This window comes from Nycticebus coucang, chromosome 8, assembly GCF_027406575.1.
Source record: "Nycticebus coucang isolate mNycCou1 chromosome 8, mNycCou1.pri, whole genome shotgun sequence".
In the NCBI taxonomy this organism is placed as follows: domain Eukaryota; kingdom Metazoa; phylum Chordata; class Mammalia; order Primates; family Lorisidae; genus Nycticebus; species Nycticebus coucang.
In genome coordinates this window covers 91,719,755-91,742,804 of record NC_069787.1, presented here as the reverse complement: position 1 = coordinate 91,742,804, position 23,050 = coordinate 91,719,755, and the positions used below count along the sequence as shown (strand labels likewise).

The following is a 23,050-nucleotide window of genomic DNA, read 5'->3' as shown; positions in this document are numbered from 1 at the left end:
TCAAGTGATCTACCAATACTGGCCTCCCAAAGTGCCAGGATTACAGGTGTGAGCCACCGTGCCTGGCCTCACCCATAATAGGTTTATGAGCACCACCACTCAGCTGTGTGAGCAGCAGACCATCCATTCTCATTGCTGTGGAGTGTTCTGTGCCTCTCTTCCACCTTGGATGGCACTTGGGTAGTTTCCAGCCTGGGCTCTTCCCAACAGTGCTGCGGTGAACAGTCTTGTGCTTCTTTCCTTCTGCATACATGCTGCTTCTAGGAGTGGAACCACCAGGAGTGGACCTGCGGGTTGTGGGATAGGCATACTTTCTGCTCTACTAAATGATTCTTAATGGCTTTCTACAGGGGTCACGCCAGTTCCACCTCCTCCAGCAGTGTGTGAACAACCTCATTCTTCTACATCTTTGGCAGCAGTTGACAATGGGTGGATCAAAAGTGGTCTGTCTTCATGGGCATTGTGAGAATCTTTGGGAGGCGGGATCTTCAGTGAAGTGGTGGGGAGGGCAAGATGTCATTTGTTAAAATACACACCCTGAGGAAAAAAGGAAAACTCCAGTTCCACTTCATCATACATCATAGGAACTCAATCTCCCTCATAGAGCCTTATTTTCCACACCTTCAAGGAGGCCTTCAGAGAGGCTTCACAAAGGAGCTTGTGGAAGGCACCAGGCACTGTCGCAAGCCAGACACATCATGGTGTCATAGGCCCAGAACTAGGCACAGGGCACCCATCAAGGCCAAAGCTGGGCACTGGGTATAGTGCTAAGAGCTGGGCGCAAGAGGCACTGTCACAGGCCAGGCACCAGGCACACTATTCCAGAGAGGTTTCTGACAGCAGCAATACCTGCCTTGCCATGACCATACCACTTCTTTCTTAGAGTCTTGCTGTTGCCACAGCCAGGTAAGCCACCAACTGGGGCAGAGGCCTCTCCCTGCTGTCCTGAATAAACAAACCAAGAGTTCTAGAATCATTAACCAGTGGAGATGCCCCTCCCCCTTTCCTCACATCCAGTAGAAGGATTGTAAGGACTGGACATTTACTTGCCATGGCATGTGGGTCAGGGGATCTTCAGGGCCTTCCCACATCTCCATTTTCTTCTGCCAGATTAGACAATCAGCTCTATGTTGAAGGTAGGGCTTCAGGGACAAGGGACAGAGGGTAAAGGGGATCTGTTTGCCTGAGTGCCTATGTCAGTTGTTCTCATGCCCAAAGGGCCTCTGTTTATCCATATTCTTTTTTTTTTTTTTTTTGTAGAGACAGAGTCTCACTTTATAGCCCTTGGTAGAGTGCCGTGGCCTCACCCAGCTCACAGCAACCTCCAACTCCTGGGCTTAAGCGATTCTCTTGCCTCAGCCTCCCGAGTAGCTGGGACTACAGGCGCCCGCACAACACCCAGCTATTTTTTGGTTGCAGTTTGGCCGGGGCCGGGTTTGAACCCGCCACCCTCGGTATATGGGGCCGGTGCCCTACTGACTGAGCCACAGGCGCCGCCCATGTTTATCCATATTCTGATGGGTACATCCTCAGCAGACTGGGAACCCATATGGTACTAGGGCAGTTTCAATTTCCAGGGTGACCATGAACACATGAGGGAAGAGCTTTATTAAAAACAGGGAACAAACTGACATCTGTGGAGTGAGCTTGTTTGAGAGGCAGAGTCAAAAGAGACCCATACTTGTGATGATGATGAAGTGATATGTGAGTGTCCACCCTGTGTCAGGTCCTGTTACATCTCAACACTCTCTCAGGGGAGCTTTACCAGTGGCCTCAATTAACAGTAGCAAGCCCAGGATTTGTGAGTAGTGAGCCATGAATCAATACCAGTTTTCAGTAGACTCTTGGGAGTGAAAAGTTTGAGATGACAAGTGACAGAGAGTCTTAGGCTTCTACCCTAACCAACTACCAGAGGAGATTTTGTGGCAGGAACTCTGGCTCAGGTCACCTGTCAGCTGCTGATTCTGCTGCTTGGCAGAAAACATGCTACAGTGGCATCTGTGAATGGGGATGTGGCCTCCAACTCAAGGACTTGTCTTTGCCCATCACTCTGTGACTCTACCTCTAGTTAGTGCCTCATTGAATGAGTGACTGAGTAAATGAGTAAATGAATGAACGGTGGTTTCCTACTCTTAACTGTGCTGTGCTGCCCTTGAATATGTGATGTTTTAGGGGTGGTGAGAATGTGTGTGGCTCCACATAGAGGACTTCTGTGCCTATGATGATGTGAAGATGGGTGTGGGGACATGACCTTGTGGAGCCAGAGGTCATAGGGCCAATAGATATCTCCCTGTGACCATGTGTGAGAGTGGGAAATGACATGAGAGCACTGCTGGTAAGTGAGGTGCTCTGATTCTAGAACTCCAAGAAAAGGTGGAGACAGTCTGAAGTGGAATCCATTTGAATCTCTGAGTACTGTACATGAAATGGTGACATTGTGCCTGCGACAAGGGTGATCTGTGATACTTTGCACCCCCAAATAACCTATCACGGCTCCTCTTAGATTTGGCTGCTGTACTTGGTGCTGGCATCTCAAGGGTAGATCCTGAAAATTCTATGTAAGGTTTTGGGGAAGGAAGTTGGAGACCACGTTGTCCTGGACATGAATTTTGAGGAGTGCTTTTTTTTTTTTTTCAGACAGAGTCTTACTCTGTCACCCTGGGTAGAGTGCCTTGGCATTACACCTCATAGCAACCTCAAACTCCTGGATTCAAGAGATCCTCTTGCCTCAGAGTCCTGAGTAGCTGGGATGCACCACTATGCCTGGCTAGTTTTTTCTATTTCTTTTTTTTTTTAAGTAGAGATGGGGGTCTTGCTCCAGCTCAGGCTGATCTTGAACTCCTGAGCTCAAAGCAGTCTACCCGTCTTGGCCTCATAGAGTGCTAGGATTACAGGCATGAGCTACCGCGCCTGGCTGAGTGCTGTTCTTTGAGACCCAGAGGAATTCAACTTGAGAGTAGAGAGCACCAAAGTGAAGCCCACCCCGTCTCCAGGGCTGTCACTTTTTAATGTGGTGAAGTTCTTTCTGCAGGCTCCACAGGGCCTCAGCTTGTGAGGAAGGAAAAAGCAAATCTCTAGAAACCTTTCTTCCAAAGTGGAACAGTCTTGATTGGGGCAGGCTGTCATCAGAACAAGAAAGTAGCCATATACTCATCATGGTGTGTGTGAAGAGCCGGAAGGGTGGCTCCTCCTGGAGGAGGCAGAAAATAGGACAGCTGATGGAAAGGGAGATGGAGGAGAATGGCAAGGTGAGCAGGCAAGGCAAGGCAGCACTCCATGGAGGTGTGGGAGGCAGGGGAATGTCTGTGGATCCCCATGAAAGCCACTGGTCGAAGGTGAACACATCCAGCCACGAAGTCTGTGGCAAGGGGACTGGCCATTTACATCTTGGGACACACAGGATTAGTGAGTCCAAATGTCAATGATCTGTGGCTGGTAGATGTTTCTGCTACTACGTACAGGTCACCATAGATATCAGCCTTGTCTGTTTATTCCTGTGTCCCTTCCTACCACCACTCATCACAGCCCCCCGGGGCTAGGGATAGCCTTGGCTGCTGATGCTGACTCCCTAATGCTCTGCTTGGTACTGTGTGCTGAGTAAAGGCTTTCTGCAGCCAGGACAGCTTGTGATGGCATAAATTTACATTCAGCTTTGCTTCTTAAGAGGAGGTTTGTTATCACATGGAACAGTTTGTTGACTAGCCTGAACTTGATAGCAGGCTAGATTGGAAACCTTTTCATTTTCCTTTAATCTTGGTCTCTAATCCTTGCTGTAGAAACTTTCGTTTTCTTATATTTATGAAATTTAATTATTAAATACCTGTGCCAAACAAGGCTGGTCCAGTTTAAAATGTCAGTCCCGAATGTACTCAATTTTGATATGAGGATAATTGATGACCTAGTACACGGTGGGGGGTGGGGGAATGGGGGAGCGGAGAGAGGGCAGGATGGAGGGGGGTGGTGGGCGTCATGGTGTTTGGCATACCTCTTGGGGGAGGAACACATTTATGAGAGGGACTTTACCTGACAAATGTAATTAGTATAACCTGGATCTTTGTACCCTCAATGAATGCCCAACAATAAAATAAATAAATAAATAAATAAAATGTAAGTCGCAATGCAGTTTGGTACAGCTCCCCTCCTCTCACCCCTGCTGTTGGGGAATGGATAAGCATCTGTGCTCACTTCCTTGTGTGGCCACAAAGACTCAGCCCCAGGGACGTGGCCAGTGTCAAGGAGGGCTATGGGGTTGTACAAGGTGACATTTCATTTGGGTACAACAGACAGGTAGCAGTAGCCCTACCCTTGTATCCCATCACCTACCCCCAGCTTACAGCTCATGATTCTCTCTTCTCCTTCACTCCCCCAACCATCTGTTTATGTAAACTATGGGCAATGATGAGTCCCGAGTGACGCTCCTAACAAGCCCTGAAGGACTGTTTGGTACTCACTGTTGGGGAGCTGTCTTTATAATATGGGGTGCCTGTTGCCTCTCAGTGGCCAGTGGGAAAAGGCCCTCCTCACATGTGCACATGGCAGTGGCTGCTTGTGACAGGGCTGGCAGCAGCTCTGTCTTAACAGTCCGTTGTGTTCAGGGCTGTGACGGTGGCCCTTTGCTGCCTGAGAGGCTCTTTCTTCAGGACCCTGGTTCCTGGCCTGCGGTCGCACCAATGTATCCTGCAAGATGGTGAAGGGGAAGCTGGTGGAGGTAGGCAAGTGGCCGTGGCAGGTGAGCATCCTGTTCCTGGGAGCGTACATTTGCAGTGGCTCCCTCATCCACCGCCAGTGGGTCCTCACAGCTGCGCACTGCTTCCAGAGGTCAGTCAGGTGGCCAGCCTAGCCCCCAGCCTGAGGGGCCCTTGTACATCTGGGGATCTGGGAGTAGGGGGTCTGGCTGGGTAGCCCTGTACTCAGGCTCTATTACTCCAACCACTTACAGCCTTATTGCTCGCCATCTGCCTCCTACCCATGACCCTGTAGATCTAAGGACCCCATACAGTACTCTGTGATGGTGGGAGTCCAGCACCTTCCAGAAAACGGCACTCAGTTCCCGCTCACTCGCATCGTGATTAATGAGGATTACAACAATCGCATGTCCCAGGACATTGCCCTACTGAAGCTCAGGGACCCTGTCTCCTGGTCCCCCCTTATCCAGCCCGTCTGCCTCCCCAACAACAGATTCAAGCCACCTATCGGAAGCTCATGCTGGGTGATCGGGTGGGGATTTACAGGAAAAAAAGGTAAGTGAAGCCGGGCACAGGTTCCAAGAAACCTGCCTTTTCAGAACACAGTGCTACCACAGGCTCATTTGTTCACTCCTTTATTCACTCAGTTGCAAACATTTCCTGAACACACCCATGTGCTATACACCCTCCTGACTTTTTTTTCTTTAGACAGAGTCTCACTCTCTTGCCCTGGGTAGATAGTGCTGTGGTGTCAGCCTAGCTCACAGCAACCTCAAACTGCTGGGCTCAAGTAATCCTCTTGCCTCAGCCACCCAAGTAGCTGGTACTATAGGCAAGCACCACCACGCCCAGCTCATTTTTCTATTTTTGGTAGAGATGGGGGTCTCCCTCTTGCTTAGGCTGGTCTCAAACTCCTGATCTCAAGTAATCCACCAGCCCTGGCCTCCCAGAGTGCTAGGATTACAGGTGTGAGCCACCATGCTCAGCCTGTCCTGACTTCTTGATACAAAGATACAGTACCATAATGTATAGATACACATGGCCTGCATGGATCTCAGTTTCCAAAGTTAAAGTTAAATCCAATGCCAAGCCCTCACCCTGCAGCATGGCAGGAAATTGGTCCTTGGCTATTAATGGGATTTTCAGTCTGTAGGTGGCAAGGAAACCATGATCTCAGGAGATACTGAGGCATTGAAGAGGCCTCCCTGGCCATCATGCCCCGTGGTTATTTTGAGGCATACATAATTCCTGGAGGTCTGGCCCTATTGGCGCTATCGTAGGGTCTTAGAATATGGGAGCCTTTTTTTAGGGTCTTGCTTTACAGGTGGTCTCACCCTCTGGATTCTGGGGTCTTGCCACCTTGCTGGTGGGCATGGAACAGTGCTCAGCTCCTCTCATAGAACCTGAATTATTGGGGAAATCTATCCTTGTCTTCATCTGATGCCTAGATAGTGCTCCAAGCCCCTTGAGAGACTTTCGCTTAGTCTTTTTAATGAGCTGGGGACTTTCTGAAAGTCAGGCTGTGGACTCGGGCCTTTATAAATCACCATCCTGGGAAGTGGCCCTTTCTCCCACATTAGTGAGTGTGGACAACTTTGAGATGGAGATATGCTGAAAAGTTGAGGGGATGATGAGGCAGGCTCTCTCTCTTTTCAGTGACCCCAAAGCCCCCCTACAGTGTTCAGGAGATGGCTGTCAGGATCATAAACAATGATATCTGCAAACAACGATACCAATTCCTCTTCTTGAAGGACCAGAAGAAATTCATTGGGGATGACGTGCTGTGTGCCAGCTCAGAATGGGGCATGGACACTTGTCAGGTGTGGAGTGTGGGGTCTATGGGCAAAGAGAGGGCTTTTAGGAGTCATGCCTGAATTGTGGTTGCAATGTACATGTCCTCAATTACTAGTGCAGTTGTACATCTTTTCATATGTTTATTTACTGATTCATTTTCTATGAATCACTTATTCATATGCTTTGCACACTTTTCTAGCATTTGCCTTTTTCTTTTTATTATATTTAAATATTCTGAATACCAATTCTTTGTTCATTGTGTATATTGCAAATATCTTCTCCCAGTTTTCCATTTATCTTTTCATTTTCTGTATACAGTCCTTTTCTGAACAGCAATTTAGATTTTACTTTAATCAAATATATCATGTTTTCCTTTCTGATTGATGCTTTTTGTGTCTTATTTAAGAAACCTTTCCTTTTCCTGAGGTTATAAAGACATTCTCCTGCATTTTTTTTCCTGAAAGTTTGGAAATTTTGGCTTCTACATTTTTCAATCCCCATCACATTCATTTTGTGAATAGATTGGAATTTATTTTTATTTATTTCCTCAGGTGGACTACCAATGGTCTCAGTACCATTTATTGTAAAAGTCATTTCCTGCTCTATCATCACCTCTCTCATATATCCAGTTTCTGTATATCGTATACACAGGGGCTAAATTCTTGAGTTCGTCTCTTAGATAATGCATTTTTGATATTCCTTTCTCATATAGGCAGTTAAGACTATAAATTTCCCTCTAAACATTGCATTAGCTTCATGCCACAAATATTGGTATGAAGTATTTTTATTATCATCCAATTCTAAATATTTTATATAATTTCATTTTTACCCATGCAAATTTTTGTTGTTGTTATTGATTTCCAACTGAGTTTCCTTATAGCCATAGGGCAAGTTCTATAGTGACACCAGTTATGTGGAATATGTTGAGACTTATTTGGTGCCTGACATGTGGTTAAAGTTTTTTTATTTTTCGAGATGGTCTTGCTCTGTTGCCCAGGCTATAATGCAGTGGCAACAATTTTTTAAACATTTATTTCATTATTTTCTTTTTGTACTAATTTGTCAACTATCACTTGGGCTTGATTCGTTTTTCTTTTTATGTCTTCTTCAGCAGAAAAATTTACTCTGTCTTGTTTTGTATTTAAAGCGTTTAATGTCATGAAATCACCTTTGATTAAACTTTTAATTCATCTCTTAAATTTTTACTTTGTGATTCCATTGTTACTACCTCATTTAAAAATATTATATTTTCTGATTTTGGAAGGAGATGCACACATTGTGTGAAAAAGAAAATAACACATAACTTGCAAAAATTAGAAAATGGAGGGATGCAAGGCTGGTTTAACATATGCAAGTCTATAAACGTTATCCACCACATTAACAGAGGCAAAAATAAAGATCACACGATCCTCTCAATAGATGCAGAAAAAGCATTTGATAAAATCCAGCATCTTTTTCTAATTAGAACACTGAAGAGTATAGGCATAGGTGGCACATTTCTAAAACTGATTGAAGCTATCTATGACAAACCCACAGCCAATATTTTACTGAATGGAGTAAAACTGAAAGCTTTTCCTCTTAGAACTGGAACCAGACAAGGTTGTCCTCTGTCACCTTTACTATTCAACATAGTGCTGGAAGTTCTAGCCAATACAATTAGGCAAGACAAGGAAATAAAGGGAATCCAAATGGGAGCAGAGGAGGTCAAACTCTCCCTCTTTGCTGACGACATGATCTTATACTTAGAGAACCCCAAAGACTCAACCACAAGACTCCTAGAAGTCATCAAAAAATACAGTAATGTTTCAGGATATAAAATCAATGTCCACAAGTCAGTAGCCTTTGTGTACACCAATAACAGTCAAGATGAGAAGATAATTAAGGACACAACTCCCTTCACCATAGTCTCAAAGAAAATGAAATACCTAGGAATATACCTAACGAAGGAGGTGAAGGACCTCTATAGAGAAAACTATGAAATCCTCAGAAAGGAAATAGCAGAGGATATTAACAAATGGAAGAACATACCATGCTCATGGATGGGAAGAATCAACATTGTTAAAATGTCTATACTTCTCAAAGCAATCTACCTATTCAATGCCATTCCTATCAAAATACCAACATCGTACTTTCAAGATTTGGAAAAAATGATTCTGTGTTTTGTATGGAACCGGAAAAAACCCCGTATAGCTAAGGCAGTTCTCTGTAACAAAAATAAAGCTGGGGGCATCAGCATACCAGATTTTAGTCTGTACTACAAAGCCATAGTGCTCAAGACAGCATGGTACTGGCACAAAAACAGAGACATAGACACTTGGAATCGAATTGAAAACCAAGAAATGAAACTAACATTTTACATTAATCTTTGATAAACCAAACAAGAACATACCTTGGGGGAAAGACTCCCTATTCAATAAATGGTGTTAGGAGAACTGGATGTCTACATGTAAAAGACTGAAACTGGACCCACACCTTTCCCCACTCACAAAAATTGATTCAAGATGGATAAAGGACTTAAACTTAAGGCATGAAACAATAAAAATCCTCCAAGAAAGCATAGGAAAAACACTGGAAGATATTGGCCTGGGGAAAGACTTCGTGAAGAAGACTGCCATGGCAATTGCAACAACAACAAAAATAAACAAATGGGACTTCATTCAACTGAAAAGCTTCTGTACAGCTAAGGAGACAATAACCAAAGCAAAGAGACAACCTACACAATGGGAAAGGATATTTGCATATTTTCAATCAGACAAAAGCTTGATAACTAGGATCTATAGAGAACTCAAATTAATCCACATGAAAAAAGCCAACAATCCCTTATATCAATGGGCAAGAGACATGAATAGAACTTTCTCTAAAGATGACAGACGAATGGCTAACAAACACATGAAAAAATGTTCATCATCTCTATATATTAGAGAAATGCAAATCAAAACAACCCTGAGATATCATCTAACCCCAGTGAGAATGGCCCACATCACAGAATCTCAAAACTGCAGATGCTGGCGTGGATGTGGAGAGAAGGGAACACTTTTACACTGCTGGTGGGACTGCAAACTAGTACAACCTTTCTGGAAGGAAGTACGGAGAAACCTCAAAGCACTCAACCTAGACCTCCCATTTGATCCTGCAATCCCATTACTGGGCATCTACCCAGAAGGAAAGAAATCCTTTTATCATAAGGACACTTGTACTAGACTGTTTATTGCAGCTCAATTTACAATTGCCAAAATGTGGAAACAGCCTAAATGCCCACCAACCCAGGAATGGATTAACAAGCTGTGGTATATGTATACCATGGAATACTATTCAGCCATTAAAAAAAATGGAGACTTTACATCCTTCGTATTAACCTGGATGGACGTGGAAGACATTATTCTTAGTAAAGCATCACAAGAATGGAGAAGCATGAATCCTATGTACTCAATTTTGATATGAGGACAATTAATGACAATTATGGTTATGGGGGGGAAACAGAAAGAGGGAAGGAGGGAGGTGGGTGGGGCCTTGGTGTGTGTCACACTTTATGGGGGCAAGACATGATTGCAAGAGGGACTTTACCTAACAATTGCAATCAGTGTAACCTGGCTTATTGTACCCTCAATGAATCCCTAACAATAAAAAAAAAAAAAAATTAGAAAATGGGACCTTCCTGTAATTGAACTATCTAGAAATTTCCACTCTAAATTGTTCAGATTATATCCCTAACACTTCTTTATGTATTTATAAAGCCCTAAATAAGTTCCTAGTTTTGATTTTTAACAAAAGACTGTTACATAATTTTATTCTCTAACTTTAACATTTTTACTTAAAATATATCTTCTACTCTTTTCTATGTCTCTATATACCATATAAATGTTTCATTCTGCTTAACTGCTGAGTAATAATTCTCTCATGCGGCTATGTCATAGTCTATTTAACCATTCTCCTATTGACAGACATTTGAGCTCTGTTTTTAGAGACGGAGTCTTGCTCTTGCTCAGGCTAATCTTGAACTCCTGAGCTCAAGGAATCCTCTCATCTCGGCCTCCCAAGGAGCCAGGATTACCAGGATGTGTCACTGCGCCTGGCCTATAATTCTTTTTTGTATGTGGAAAAAAAAAAAAAAGGCAAGTCCTCCTTCATTTTTCTTCTTTTAAAGGATATACCTGGATGTTTTCCCATGCTCATTCTAGTTCAACAATCTTACAATAATGTTATAAAAAAAAAAAACCACGTGGGAATTTTGGTGGAAATTAATATATTATTTTAAGGAAAACAGTCTCTTTATTCTGCTCTATTTCTTTATGTCCATAGAGCAGAAGTTTGTAGCTTTCTCCATGTGGTTACTGCATGCTGTTTCTTAAAGTCTTTCCTAGATGCTATATACTACGTTCTTATTGTGAGCAATATATTTTCTGTTTATATTACAGATTTTTGTGTATTCATTTTGTAATAAGCAACCTTTCTGGATCTAGCTGATTTTCTTCAATTTTGTAGGCCTAGAGACATATCATCTGCAAATAATGATGAATTTGCCTTCTTTTCAATGTATGCCTATTTCTTTTTCTTCTAATTGAAAATGTCCAGAACTGTATTCCAGAAAAACTACTGCCTTTCAGGAGACAATATATCATTTAGTTTTAGGTGTATCTCTTATAAACAACATAAAGCTGAAAGCTATTTTTTCTTAACACATCTGAGAGACTGTCCTTTAATGGATTTACCAGGAAGATTGGGTTTCTTTTGTTCTCCTAGTTTACATTTTGGTTTGATTTTTTTTCTTCACTCCACTTTTCTCTTTTAGTGGTTTAGAAGTTAAATATGTAAAACTCATTCTACTACTTATCATCTTATATTTTCCACGTACATATTTAAAATTGAATTATCACATGGAGGTAAGCAATATCTACAACCTCCTTAGCAAGGCCAGGACCTTCCTGCAATTTAGCTTGCTTCATTTCCATCCCCATGACTTATCTTGTTGAAAGTATCTGGGAGGTCAGCTTACTAAACTTTTCTTATATATACAAGTTTTTTTTTTTTTTGAGACAGAATCTTACTATGTTGCCCTCAGAAGAGTGCTGTGGCGTCACAACTCACAGCAACCTCGAAGTCTTGGGCCCAAGTGATTCTTTTGCCTCAGCCTCCCAAGTAGCTGGGACCACAGGCGCCCACCACAATGCCCAGCTGTTTTTTTGTTGCAGTTGTTTAGCTGGCCGGGCTGGGTTCGAACCTGCCACCCTCAGTGTATGTAGCTGGCACAGTAACCACTGTGCTGGGGCGCTGAGGCTATCTACAAGTTTTGTTGACTCTTGGATTTTTCAGGCCTGTACTCATATGAGCTGCAATTAGTAATAATTTCACCTCTTTTATTTCTATTTTTACTGTTTTTTTTTTTTTTTTATCGTTGTTGTTTGTTTGTTTTAGTTTTTGGCCGGGGCTGGGTTTGAACCCACCACCTCCGGTATATGGGGCTGGCGCCCTACTCCTTTGAGCCACAGGTGCCGCCCTATTTTTACTGTTTTCATTGTTTTGGGTACCTCTCTTTCCCCCCAAAAGCCAGGAATCATAGCTATGTTTTCTCTTGTTGCTGATCTTGATGGAAGTGCTTCTGATTCTTCCTCATAAACCATTTCATGGTGCCAATATGGCATATAATCTGTCAAGGAAAGCCATTCCTTTCTGTTTTAGAATGGCATTGTATTTCAGGAATGCATGTTCGGCTTTATGAATGTGTTTTCTGCAGCTATGAGCATGTCTCTATGCTATAACTTGGCGTGCTGAGTCAGTTCCTTGAACAGATTCCTCTGGTCAAAATTCACCCTGCATTCCAGGGTCACTCCTCTGTGGTCATGGTGTACTTTTTTTTTTTTAATTAAATCATATCTGTGTACATTAATGCGATCATGGGGCACCATACACTGGTTTTATAGACTGTTTGACACATTTTCATCACACTGGTTAACATAGCCTTCCTGGCATTTTCTTAGTTATTGTGTTAAGACATTTATATTCTATATTTACTAAGTTTCACATGTACCCTTGTAAGATGCACAGCAGGTATTTAATTCCACCAATCACCTTCCCTCCGTCCATTCTCTTCCCTCCCTCCCCTCCCTCTCCCCCTTCCCCATATTCTTAGGTTATAACTGGGTTATAGCTTTCATATGAAAGCCATAAATTAGTTTCATAGTAGGGCTGAGTACATCATGGTGTACTTTTGTTTCATTCATCTTTTGGATTCAGATTCATAATGTATTTTTTTTAGAACATGTCTTATAGGCCAGTACGGTGGCTCACGCCTGTAATGCCAGCACTCTGGGAGGCCAAGGTGGGTGGATTGTCTCCTCATGAAGTATGTTGGAGACCAGCTTGAACAAGAATGAGACTTTGTCTCTAAAAATAGCCGGGCATTGTGGCAGGCGCCTATAGTCCCAGCTACTTGGGAGGCTGAGGCAAGAGAATTGCTTAAGCCCAAGAGTGTGAGGTTGCTGTGAGCTGTGCTGCCATGGCACTCTACCAAGGGCTACATAGTGAGACTCTGTCTCAAAAATAAATAAATAATAAAAAATAAAAAGAGAACATGTCTTAATTTATTTATTCATGTAATAGACATTGTGTGCTGAGCTCTGGGCCAGGTATGGGATAACGTTGGGCCCAGGAAAGGTATTGACCTTGGGGAACAAATAGTCCTCTGATGTGGCACAATTCATCCAGCTTTTTTTTTTTTTACCCTCTGATGAAGCTGGACTCCACTTTAGGGTGTATAGAGTAAGGCACCCCTTTGTCAGATTGTAGCATCAGGACTATGCTTCTCTTCAAAAATATTTGTCCGTGTTCTGGAACATTTGAAATAGCACATAATCTCCTTGAACATTGGATAGAAGTCCCCTAAGAAACCAGATAGGCCTGTTCTCCTTTAAGTGATTATTCTTGGGTAATATTTTAAGTTGTTTTGCCAATAGTTGTTGGACTTGTGAGGTTTTCTATCAATCTTTAAATTAGTCTAAATGATTTGCATTTTCTTAGAAATTATTCATTTCGTGTAGAATTTAAATCATTAAAGAGTTTCTTTCCTAGTTTCTTTTCTACTCAAACTAGAAGTGTTTGTATTTTCCTTCTCTTCCTGTTTTCTTGGTAAGACTTACAAGGTGTTTATTTTGTTGTTGTTAAGAACAAACTATTATTTCATTTTCCAAATCAATGATTTTTCTACTTTCTAAATTATCCCCTGTTTGTTTTTATTAATTTCAAATGTCTTAAGCTGAATGTACACTGGTAAATAATTGATGATGATAAGGAATAATTTCTTTTGTTTGATTTTCTGGTTTGATTTTCGCCTTCATTTTCCAATTTCCTTCCCCCAAAGACACCTCCTGAAATCTGTGTTTGTAAAGATGTCTGTATCATCGAAAAATACATAGTATTGTTTTGTGTGTATTTTAATTTGTATAAATTATATTGTTCTACATATCCCCTCCTGTAATTATTTTTTGAGGAGTTTCAATTTGTTAAGGCATTCTTATTAAATGGTTTTATTCTTTCAAATAATTGTCTCCACATGCCCTATGTCAAAGCTTCTTTCCTCCCCCAAACACTGTTTTGGGCAGAGTTCATAATTTTCAAGCACTATCAGTTATTAAAGACCCTGTCCCATTAAAAGTTTTAACTTAATGGCTGGGTGTGCCTAGCACAGTGGTTACGGTACCAGCCACAGGCACCAAGGCTGGTGGTTCGAACTTTTCCTGGGTCAGCTAAACAACAACAACTGCAACAAAAATATAGCCAGGCGTTGTGGCAGGCGCCTGTAGTCCCATCTACTTGGGAAGCTGAGGCAAGAGAATCGCTTGAGCCTGGGAGTTTGAGGTTGCTGTGGGATGTGGCGTCATGGCAGTCTACCTACGGTGACATGGTGAGATTCTGTCTCAAAAAACAAAAAAAACAAAAGTTTCAATTTAAGAATCTGTTTTATTTAAACCTCTCTAATACTTCTAGGGGATGGGTTCCTGCCTTGCCAAGAGGTCAGGAAGCTGGCAATAGGGTGATCTCCTGGCAAAGAAGGCCCTCACACCTCACTCTCTTTTCCTGCTCCATATTTTTAAGATTTCCTCTTGTCGATTCACCCATGCATTTAAAATGATAATTTTTAAAAATCCCGCATTTTTAGTTATTTTTGGCAATAGATTGATCAGGGCATCTTATCTTCCCTACTGCTGGAACCTGAGCATTGACATTTTTATATTGTTTTAAGTTGTCTTGTCTATGAACAATGGTATACCTGCACATTAATGTAGGTCTTCTTTTATATTCTCATAGTTTTATTAATTTTTTTTCTTGAAGGATCCTACACACTCTTTATTAATGTCCTGTAAATCTTGGTTTGCATTATGGTTAAAAAATGAATTACTGTAAGTCATTTTTCTGACTTATAAAATTTTCCAACTTTAAGAAAGTTTTAAAAAATCCTAAGAAATCTACCATCAACAGAAATAACAACTATGATCTTTTCATATGCCATTGTAAACATTATGCGCACCTGTGTCTGCACAAAAAGAGGAAGGCTGGTTTGTATTTCAAACAGCTCACTCAGCAAAGTAGAGTTATAGGAAAGAAGATCAAGGGCCACACCTTGGAGGCCCACCAGGATTTGAGGGGAAGGCAGAGGAAGGGACTGGGGAATTACAGTCAGAGAGAAGTTAGCAGGAGAATGAAGGAGAGAGGCCAGCGTGGTTCCAAGCTTGGGCCCTAGGGTATAGCTGTGCATCACTGACCTCATCCTCGGGAAGAACATGCGGCTGCTATGGCTCAGGGTGAGCAGGCCCTTCTGCTGCCATCCTCATGCCTCCCTTCCTCTCCTCTGCAGGGTAACTCTGGCAGCTCCCTTGTCTGCCAAGTGAACAACACCTGGATTCAGATGGGTGTGGTGAGCTGGAGCTTTAGCTGTGGCCGGCGCCATTACCCAGGCATCTACACCAGCACCTCCTACTTTACCCACTGGATCAGGACTCAGGTTGCTGACATGAGGTTCCTCAGTAGGGCTAGCCCTGCTTTCTGGAGCCCAGTCTTCCTCACTGGCTACATTCTGCTGGTCTCCTTGGGCTCCCTGTGGCTCCTCTAAGCGGTGTTGCCGGGATAGCCCCTCCCAGAGGCTGCTTCCCTCCCCTCTACTCTTCTCTCAGGAGAAGTAGAGACCAGAGGTTGCACAGGATGGCAGAGCAGAGTGACCTTGGGGAGGGTCCCAGAGCCATTGCATTTTCAGTTGTTCAATGAAGATTCTCTAGAACTTGGAGCCATTGAAGTTTTCTTCTTTCTTCTTGACCTTAACCAGAGTCCTTCAGAACTTCCCTCACCCCCACCAATCCTGACTGCCCTCTCAAACTGAGCTGCCCCTGATAGCCTTAGCCCAGGTCTGTCTTGTGCTTGTTGTGTGACCTTGGCAGAATGTTCCTCTCATGAGCTCTAGTTCCTTCTGCCAAATGTGGGTTTGCATCTCCTGCTTAGTTATTCCAGCACTCCAGCAATCCCTCAGGGCCCTACAGCCCTACCCTGGGTATCTGATGAACACTTTCCTTCAGGCCTTCCTGCAAGGGCTGGCTTCTTCCCATGAAACCTACAATGGCCAGATTCAAGACCCACATTTGTGGTCTGTGTTCTGGAACCCACAGGTGTCTCCCCACCCCTCTTATCCTCCCCCGAGGGTCTGCAGAACTTGACCAGTTCCTCTTCCTTCCCTGGCAGGGATAGATGGTGGAAGACAGGGCAGAGAGCCTACTTGGATGGTAAATGTGTGCGGTGACTATACCCTAAGCTCCCTAGGAGCTGTCAGGGCCTTCCTCAGACTCCAGAGAGTAAAGAAGGCTGGCCCAAGCTAGCCAGGCTGAGTCCCCTGTGAGAGGAAGTGAGGGAGCCCCTCAGATTTGGTAGGTCTCAGGTTCAGAGCAGCCAGCCACACTGCCCCTCTGGGCCACCAAAAGGGAATGGTGTGATTTGCTGTCTTTTTAGTGATTGGATCATGAAATGGACCGCTTGAGTGTCTCCCCCACCCTACTTTTAAAATGTATTAAAATTAAAATTATCCACCTGTGTCATTTAACCATCAAAGTGTTCCCAAAATTCTAATATGCAAAGTGATCTCCAGCTCCCACAATGGTCCAGTGGTAACCGCCACTCTTTGTTGGTGGACGGCCCCTTCGCCTGTGCCATCTTTCCTAAACTGTAAGCAGATGGATTGGTGAAGCAAGGACATTTGCTGAGTGGAGGTTTGGGATGCATAGTAGCTTAAGATGATGCGGTCTTTAAAAATCGTTATTTAAAACACGTTAATCTGCTTAATTTCCGTGCTGGGGCAAAATTCCACTGTCGTTATCAGGCTGAGAAGATGGGGCCACTTGGAGAGTCTCAGGTTTGGTCTTCATCTCATTATGGGAGGGTGACAGCATGAACCAGTGCAGGGCAATGGGCGGCAGGGGTGAGGAGGTCCAGGAACTTGTGGAGGTTAGGTTAGGTCAAGCGATCCCAGGAAACTGGTTGGTCCAGACAAGGGAGAGGAGAAGAGGACAAGGAGGGCAGACAGCTGCCTGGGAGGCAAACCGGTGGCCAGTCGCTAGGGGGCATCCTCGCGTCAGACACCAGGAGCTCACGGGAGAGTGGCCACTGGGGGGCGCCTGCACACACCGGCCCGGGAGCACTCTCACCCGCACCGGAGACCACTGCGTGCGGCCCATGGGGGGCGCCATCCGGGCGCGCACGGGGGCGCCACAGAGAGGCGCAGTTGCTGCTGACTCGGGATGGTGCCCCGGTGCGGAACACACGCCCACGCCCGCGGGCAGAGCCCAGGGACCTCCGCCGCCACCCATGCCTGTACCCTCCTGTTGTTGTTGGTTCTACGCGCTGGTAAGCCACACCCCGCCCCCCACTCCTCCATCCCGCTCACTTCCTCACTCAGCCCTGTCAGCCTCATCTGATCCACGCTGTATCCTTCCGCAGGTTGCTTGGGCTCAGGGCAAGCCCTTGGGACCCTGTCCACAGCCGACCCCGGGGTCCCCTGCGCTAGCGAAGCCACCTGTCCTTCAGACCCGCCTCGCCTTTCCCAAGAGGACATGACCACCGTCCAGACACAATCACCTGTTTCTGAACCCGACTTTTACCATAGTAAGTACCACAGACTCCAGGGGGCAAGGAAGGTGTCTGAGGAATTTTACCCCACTGTAAGGGATAGGAGAGGAAAGGGCAGAGGAGTGGTGGTAAAAGAGACTTTCCTTCTTTATTGAGCGGTAACTGCCGGCCACTTCCTTGCTCAGCCTAGAGGAACAGATCTTCAGGGATGAGGTAGGAGGAGGAGGCAGGAATGTCAGAGGAGCCTTGTTTGGATGGGCTTCCCGTTCCCGCCTCCATGAGCTGGCAGTGGGGCTGGTGGCTCCTCTAGCCTCAGGTTCTTACTTGGCCTGCCCCTGACCCAGGCTCCCAGCCAGAGACCTTGGGAATCTTCAGCACAGCTTTCAGGTGTCTGTGGGGCCTGTCTGTAAAGACGTTCTCTTGAGCAGTGGCGTTCAAGCATGTTTAATTGAGACTCACATAAGAAATACTTATCCTGGCTCCGCACTCGTAGCTCATTGATTAGGGCACCAGCCACATACACCGAGGCTGGTGGGTTCCAGCCCGGCTTGGGCCTGCTAAACAACGACAACAACAATAACAACAACAACAAATAGCCGGGCATTGTGGTGGGCGCCTGAAGTCCCAGCTACTCGGGAAGCTGAGGCAAGAGAATCGCTTAAGCCCAAGAGTTTGAGGTTGCTGTGACCTGTGATGCCACAGCAGTTTACCAAGGGTGACATAGTGAGACTCTGTCTCAAAAAAACAAAACAAAACAAACAACAACAGCAACAAAAAACAGAAATAATTACCCTGGGACTCCATGCATGCCATTCAGCTGCCACAGATAGTCTCACAAACAGGACCTAGCAGTTCTCTGTGCATGCTGACATCCTCTTTCCTATGTTAGTCTTTAAAAATCTGGTCATAGCTCACTTATGTTGATTTTACAACCCACTGGAAAACATCTAGGGGCAGGACTGTTGGGATGTTGAATGTATGCATCTTCAGTTCAGAACAACTGCTTTCCAAGGTGGCTGCAGCAGGTGACACTCCCAGCAGCAGTGGATTCTGAGTTGCTAATCCTTACCAACACTCAGAATCACAGACATTTAGTTTTTGCCAGGCAGGTGGTACAGAGCAGAATCTTATTACGATTTGAGTCTGAATTCCCTGAGGACTGACCAGGCTGGGCAGCTTCTGTGGTCATTTGCTCCTGGGGTTTCCTCCTTGAAATATGCCTGTTCATATATATTGCCCTTTTTTTTTTTTTTTTTGTTGGGCCATCTGTTTTCCTCTCAGTGAATCAAAGGAGGGGTTCCCAGAGGAGGGAGAGGCATCTGCCTTAGCTGAAGCTGGGTGAGGATGGAACCAGATGGAAACAGATGAGTTTGTGAAGGGTCTGGCTGGAGCTGAGTGACTGCTGGGCAGGACAAAGGGGCAAGTGGTACACTGGGCTGGTCAGCTGGGGATGCTTTAGGGCCCAAGCTATGGGAACTGGGAAAGAGATAGCTGGGCAGTGCTGAGCCCCTCCCGAGGCTGGAGACCCCAGTCCACTGGTGGACAGCATCATTCTGTGGTAACAAGTGGAAAAGGAATACCGTTGCATTGGTGTGGGCTGGTGGCTGGAGAAGTAGGAGGTCAAGTCAAACAGATAGGGGTATAGGGAAGGGCCCATTCCTCAAAAACCTCTTATGTTCCTCCTCAGCCTGCGGCTTCTCCCACGAGCAAGACCCCACCCTCAGGGACCCAGAGGCTATGGCTCGGCGGTGGCCATGGATGGTCAGTGTGCGGGCCAATGGCACACATGTGTGTGCAGGCACCCTCATTGCCTCCCGGTGGGTGCTGACTGTGGCCCACTGCCTGATCCAGTGAGTTGGGGCCCTGTGGGGATGGGTGGGTAGAGAGGCCCGGTCACCCCCCAACCTCCCCAGCTAGTCTATCAGTGGCAGAGGTGGCTGTGCCCGCTATGGAACCCCACAATCCCAGCCCCATCTCACCCTGGCTCCAAGCGAGTGGGGGTGGGTCCTGCAAATTCTTTTCTGGGAGCCAGTCTTTTGAGTGTTCCCACCCTGTGCTTTCCTTATCTGGCCCCCCAGTCTTGTGCATTCATTCCACAAATAGGGAATGGAGGCTCAGAGGCCATTTGTCTGGCTTCTCGCCTCCTCTCCTGAGGAGGAAGGTCCTAGTGCTTTCATCCACCCCCTTGCGTCCCACTTCCTTGTTTCCTCCTTTTTTCGATCAACAGTCTCTGACACTCCCTTGAGCCAGGCCTTGGCCTGTGCACTGGGGACAGAGAGAGAATGGACTATCCCTCTCAGCTTGATAGGGGAGAAGACAGATGTTCACAGAGGAGTTTGGTCTGTGTGGGGACAAAAGAATGGGTATGCTGATGTTCCAGGGCCGGGGAGGGCCATGAGGGTGATGTCTGTGCTGGCTGAGAGCTGACCCTTGGAGAAGCATGTTCCAGGCCTAAAGGTCAACACAGAGACTCTAAGGGAAAGGCAAGGATGGCAGTGAGAGAGCCAGGCAATAGCTGACTGCGCAGGGCCTCTGCTCCTCCAGGTCATGGGGCATGGGATACCAGAAAGAGTCCAGAGTTTGCAACCAGAGCAAACTGGGTCCACATCCCAGCTCTACATCTTCCTACCTGTGCAGCTTTGAGTAGTACACTTAGCCTTGCTCTGAGCCTCAGTTTCCCCCTTGATAGAATGAAAGGTTGTGAGGATCAGACCACACAGTATGTGCAGGGCCTTGTTCATGTCTGTTTTGAGAAGGCTCGGGGTGCTGGAAGCAGGTGGGTGGCCTCCCTGGATTTGTTCAGTGGGCAGGAAGGGAGGGGCTGGAGGCAGGGGCAGGATGCCTGGAGCTGACTGCAGACTCCCTCATGGTTCCCCTAGGCATGACGTTTTGTATTCAGTGAGGATAGGGAGTCCGTGGATTGATCAGGTGACACAGACTACTTCTGACGTCCCAGTGCTCCAGGTTATTGTGAACAGCAAGTACCGGGCCCAGCGGTACTGGTCCTGGATTGGCCGGGCCAACAACATTGGCCTCCTCAAGCTTAAGCAGGTGCTCCAATACAGCAAGTATATCTGGCCCATATGCCTGCCTGGCTTGGACTTTGTGCTGCAGGAGCATGCCCTCTGCACTGTGACGGGCTGGGGACTTCCCAAGGTTGATGGTGAGTCAGAGCCTTCCCAGATTATGATGGGTGGGAAGAAGACTGGGGTGCAGACCAGGGTGCCATCAGGGTCAGATACTTCTGAGCACCTTCCCCAGGGAGCCCACTGCCTCCAGGACTTTCCTGTTAAGCTCGTACCTCTGAGGTCTCCTTTCTCTCGAAGGTTTCAGTAGTGAACACATTACAGCCACTTAGGCTGCAGAGTACTCCGATTGCTCTCGAATCCTCAGCAAGGCCAGGGCATGTAAACAGAACTTCCTTGGAGGCTGAGAGGACACAGAGTAATAATCTGCAGTCCACATACAACCCCAGGGCATCCTCAAATTGCAGTAGAGGGCAGGGTTCCATGTCTGGAGAATGCTTCCAAGCAGTGCCCTCATGGCTCACTAGGGGCAATCTGCATGTAGAGGTTGGGAGTCACTTGGGATCTATTCATGGTTCCTTCCTCCCCTCAGTGGGCCTCAATCCCTTGTCACCCCAATTTAGGAGAGAGCAGGAATATTCTCTCAAACACATCCAATGATTCATTTCCTGATAGACTGTAGGAATGCCCCTCCCTTCAGGGAGCCCCCAACCCATAAGAGAGAATGCCCTGCTTTGTGGCTTCAAGGAACCATCTTTTTATTTTTATTTTTATTTTTATTTTTTGTAGAGACAGAGTCACACTGTACAGCCCTCGGGTAGAGTGCCGTGGCGTCACACGGCTCACAGCAACCTCTAACTCTTGGGCTTCCGTGATTCTCTTGCCTCAGCCTCCCAAGCAGCTGGGACTACAGGCACCCGCCACAACGCCGGGCTATTTTTTTGTTGCAGTTTGGCCGGGGCTGGGTTTGAACACGCCACCCTCGGCATATGGGGCCGGCGCCCTACTCATTGAGCCACAGGCGCCGCCCTCAAGGAACCATCTTACTCCAAACAGCCCATGAGGGCTTCAGCCCATATGGGAGAGGTGGGGGTGACTTTCCAACTATGCTGTGGCCCTAACCCCAGCCCTAAACCTAACCCTGGCATGGCCTGTCCGTGCCATGGAATAGCTGGGAACAACCCAAAGTCTCCTGTCTGACAGGAACTCAGGCCAGAGACAGAGGCACACTGATGGGGGAGAGGAGAAGAGGAAGCAGTGCCTGGGACCCATGGAGGGGGTCTGGGAAAGCCAAGTTTGGGGAGGCTTGAAGAACAGGAGAGATTTAGACCTGAGAGAGGCTTGGCAGGTGTTTGGGATAGAAGGAATGGCAAAAGCCAAGATGTTGAGGTGGGAGTGGAGGGGATGCTAGGAGGACTCAGTGGGTGGGCTCTGCAGGAAGCCAGAGCAAGTCCAGCATGGCCAGGTCACGAGGGCAGCCTGCTCTGGGATCTCTGTATCAAGGGCCCTAGGGGTACCAGGTAGAAGGAGGGTGTGCAAGGAGAGATCTCCATGGCCACTGGGTGGCAAGTAGAGGGGGCTGGGGAAGTGGGAGAGAGCGGAAAGAGAATGAGGATGAGGCTAGTGGCATCTTAATGGGGCCCTGTCGCACAGGCATATGGCCCCAGTTCCGGACCATTCAGGAGAAGGAAGTCACCATCCTGAACAATAAGGAGTGTGATGACTTCTACCACAGGTTCTCAAAAATTCCTTCCATGATTCATGTCATCAATTCCCAGATGATTTGTGCACAGGATGTCAACAGGGAACAGTTCTGCTATGTAAGCACATCTCCCCTGCTCACTTACCTCCAAGGGCACCTGGCCAGGATGGGGGACGGGGGAGCTTAGTGACGGGACCTGAGGGGTGCCGGTCAGAGATGGGTGAGGGGCAGGGGAGGATGCGATGAGAGAGGTGGGGTTTAGGAGTGGACATAGAGGTTGGAGATGGGAGGGTGGAGGGAGATGGAGGGTGGGTGCTAAAGAGGGGAGATGAAGCCCTTCGAGAGAGATCTCCTGGGTCCAGAGCACCTCTCACTTGTGTTGACATTGGGGGGCTGTGGAGGACCTAGTGTGAGGGCAGTTTGCTTGTCCCTGATTGGGTTACATCTGCCTCTGGCCTCACCTGGCCTCCCTGACCCTTTTTATTCCACCTTTCCCGCAGGAGATGTCTGGTGAGCCTTTGGTCTGCTCTATGGAGGGCACGTGGTACCTAGTGGGAGTGGTGAGCTGGGGTGCAGGCTGCCGGGAGAGCAAGGCCCCACCTATCTACCTGCACATCCCCTCCTACCAACAGTGGATCTGGGAACTGCTCAATGGGCAGCCCCTGGCCATGATGGCCCCCTCCAGGGCCCTGCTCATAGCACTTCCACTCCCGCTTAGCCTCCTTGCTGCTCTCTGACACTCT

The 23,050-nt window shown here is 46.5% G+C and overlaps 2 protein-coding genes across 2 annotated transcripts; both read left to right on the top strand.

The window, feature by feature from the left end:
• Positions 1–1,051: 1,051 nt before the first annotated feature.
• On the top strand, positions 1,052–15,750 carry LOC128591167 (putative serine protease 46). The gene is made up of 4 exons (XM_053598523.1): positions 1,052–1,136; positions 4,641–4,818; positions 4,981–5,240; positions 15,328–15,750. The coding sequence occupies exons 1-4, from the start codon at positions 1,052–1,054 to the stop codon at positions 15,330–15,332; spliced, it is 528 nt and encodes a 175-aa protein (XP_053454498.1). The 3' UTR covers positions 15,333–15,750.
• Positions 15,751–17,251: 1,501 nt separating this feature from the next.
• PRSS50 (serine protease 50) lies at positions 17,252–23,050 on the top strand. Its single transcript, XM_053598838.1, has 6 exons — positions 17,252–17,357; positions 17,451–17,615; positions 19,267–19,429; positions 20,459–20,742; positions 22,259–22,425; positions 22,808–23,050. Exons 1-6 carry the CDS (start codon positions 17,252–17,254, stop codon positions 23,042–23,044), a joined length of 1,122 nt encoding a protein of 373 aa, XP_053454813.1. The 3' UTR covers positions 23,045–23,050.

Coding starts and splice junctions, on each gene's coding strand:
- LOC128591167 (XM_053598523.1), top strand. CDS start 1,052: ATGGCATGTGGGTCAGGGGATCTTCAGGGCCTTCCCACATCTCCATTT. Junction 1,137..4,640: donor CAATCAGCTCTATGTTGAAG/GTAGGGCTTCAG, acceptor CTCTTTCTTCAG/GACCCTGGTTCCTGGCCTGC. Junction 4,819..4,980: donor GCTGCGCACTGCTTCCAGAG/GTCAGTCAGGTG, acceptor ATGACCCTGTAG/ATCTAAGGACCCCATACAGT.
- PRSS50 (XM_053598838.1), top strand. CDS start 17,252: ATGGTGCCCCGGTGCGGAACACACGCCCACGCCCGCGGGCAGAGCCCA. Junction 17,358..17,450: donor GTTGTTGGTTCTACGCGCTG/GTAAGCCACACC, acceptor ATCCTTCCGCAG/GTTGCTTGGGCTCAGGGCAA. Junction 20,743..22,258: donor GGGACTTCCCAAGGTTGATG/GTGAGTCAGAGC, acceptor CCTGTCGCACAG/GCATATGGCCCCAGTTCCGG.